The 2,134-nt window shown below is 61.7% G+C and overlaps 2 protein-coding genes across 2 annotated transcripts in view; one reads left to right on the top strand and one right to left on the bottom strand.

Annotated features, from left to right (window-relative positions):
• Positions 1 to 1,505, bottom strand: part of ETH_00038235 (uncharacterized protein) — a gene marked incomplete at both ends in the record, with an annotated part of 2,558 nt that extends 1,053 nt beyond the window's left edge. The window contains one exon of the mRNA XM_013374440.1: positions 11 to 1,505. Within this exon, the coding sequence (XP_013229894.1) occupies positions 11 to 1,505 (1,495 nt within the window). The remainder of the gene's footprint in view (positions 1 to 10) is intronic.
• A 135-nt stretch (positions 1,506 to 1,640) lies between these two features.
• Positions 1,641 to 1,934, top strand: ETH_00038230 (uncharacterized protein; the record flags this gene model as incomplete). Its single annotated transcript, XM_013374439.1, has 1 exon — positions 1,641 to 1,934. The coding sequence occupies one exon, from the start codon at positions 1,641 to 1,643 to the stop codon at positions 1,932 to 1,934; it is 294 nt and encodes a 97-aa protein (XP_013229893.1).
• Positions 1,935 to 2,134: the final 200 nt, after the last annotated feature.

Below are 2,134 nucleotides of genomic sequence, written 5' to 3'. Positions count from 1 at the left end.
GAGGCGCTGCCTGCTGCTGCTGCTGCTGCTGCTGCTGGCGCTTCCGCAGCAGCAGCGAACAGGGTTGGTGCGGGGGCTGCTGCTAACCCAAACCCGCCAGAACCAAACAAGGACGATGCAGGCTTGTCTGCTGCTGTTGCTGCTCTTGTTCCCCCTGTTGCTGCTTTTGCTGCTGCTGCTGTTTTTGCTGCTGCACTGCACTCCTCAGTTGCAGCAGCCGCAGCAAACGGCTTGCCTGATGCTTCCAACGAGGGTCTGCGGGCCCCCAGAGAGGGAACAGAACCCCTGTAGGGTGCTGCTGTTTTGGGTGGGCTGCCTGCTGCTTCCTCTTCAGCAGCAGCAGCAGCAGCTGCTGCTGCTGCTGCTGCTGCAGGTTGCAGTGCTGCTGCTGCCTCGGCCAGCACTGCCTTCGCCGCTGCTGCAGGGGAATCCTTGGCTGCGCCGGAGACAGTGTCGGCTTCTACTTGCTGCCGCAGAGTCTGAAGCAGCTCCAGGCGTTTCTCCTGCTGCTGCTGCTGCTGCTGCAGCTGCCGCTGCAGCGCTGCCTCTGCGTCCGATTGGAACAGCTCCAAAAGCCGCGTGCGCCACCGCAAAGAGTGGCAGCGGAGGTACAGCTGCTGCAGCTCAATGGCAGATACATCTTCTTGCAGCTGTCCCTGCTGCAGCAGCTGTTGCTGCTCCAGCATTGTCTGCTGCTGTAGCTGCTGCTGCTGCAGCAGCTGCTGCTGCTGCTCGACTATTGCCTGCTGCTGCTTCAGTGCTGGGTCCGTTGCTTCTGGTGCAGCAGACGAGAACAGCGGCCGTCTCCGGCCCTGCTGCTGCGGTAGCATCTGCTCCTGCTGCTGCAGCAGCTGCTGCTGCAGCAGCTGCTGCTGTTGCCCCAAGTGAGACAGCGCAGCAAGCTGTGGCTGCATGCGTTGCCGGGGCCCCAGGGCCCCCCTCACATCTCCAGCCCACGCAAGCGAAGCTGCTGCTGTTGCTGCTGAGTTGGGTCTGTAGAAATTGGTGCGGTGCTGCTGCTGCCGCTGCAGCAGTTGTTGCTGCAGCAGCTGCTGCTGCTGCTGCGAGGAGCAAACGTACGGGAGCGAGGAGGTCGACAGGTCTGCTGCTGCTCCTGCTGCTGCTGCCGACAGCTCCGGCCCCCACGCCGCGTGGTGTCGGCGGTGGTGCGGCTGCTCCAGCGGCAGCTGCAGGAACTGCTGCTGCTGCTGCTGCTGCTGCGTCCCGTGAAACGGCGACCCTGAAGCTTCGCTGCGCGTCTCGCTGAAGACGGAGCTGCACTCGCTGGCCATTTCATTGTGCTGCTCCTGCTGCTGCTGCTGCTGACTAGGCCCGGAAGCCCCCTTAAAGGCCCGGCAAAAGAAGGAAGAAACACCAGCAGCAAGCCGCGACAGCAGCGAGGGGGGCCCCCGGGGGGCCCCCAGGGGACCCTGGGGGGCCCCATAAGGATGTGCTCTGTGGGCATGCCGCCGTTGGGGCTGCCGTCTCTCTACATGGGTCGACATTGCGGCTAAGATTGTTGCTGCTGCTGCTGCTGCTGCCGCTGCTGCTGCTCCTGCCGCCGCTGCTGCTGCTGCTGCTGCTCAGGAAGGGGCTCCCTGAGAGGGGGAGGACCACAATTGAAATTAATTACAAAAATAATGGCCAAGGAGGGGCCGGGGGAGAAGGGCTGCTGCTGCTGCAGCTGCTGCTGTCTGCTGCTGCTGTACGGCGAGTGTGGAGGCAGCAGAAGCTGTGGGGCCCAAAATGCCGCAGAAAGAAGCAAAAGCTATCCAAAAGCAGCATCAATTAAACGTGCAGGCAGCTGCTGCTGCTGTTGCTGCTGCTGCTGCTGCTGTTGGCCGTGGATGGTCGGCGCCAGCGAGTGCAGCAGCAACAGCAGCAGCAGCAAGGGCTGTGCATGCAGCCCCTGTTCACGAGTGCATGCAATGTGAAACAAACAAGACGCATTTACTAGCGGTAACTACCTTGACCGTTCTCAGCGCCGTGGGAGAGGTCTCCAAGCGCTTAGGGTTTAGGGTTTAGGGTTTAGGGTTTAGGGTTTAGGGTGTGTAGCGTGTAGGGCCTAAGGCCGGTAGGAGTTCTCGCCCTGTCTTTCAATTGGAGACTGAAATAAAATGGTTCAAGAGCAGCA

The sequence above is a fragment of the Eimeria tenella genome, genomic scaffold, assembly GCF_000499545.2.
Source record: "Eimeria tenella Houghton genomic scaffold, Eth_scaff2036, whole genome shotgun sequence".
Classification (NCBI taxonomy): Eukaryota; Apicomplexa; class Conoidasida; order Eucoccidiorida; family Eimeriidae; genus Eimeria; species Eimeria tenella.
Note: the sequence above shows the minus strand (reverse complement) of the source record. Positions and strands in the feature narration are given on the sequence as shown.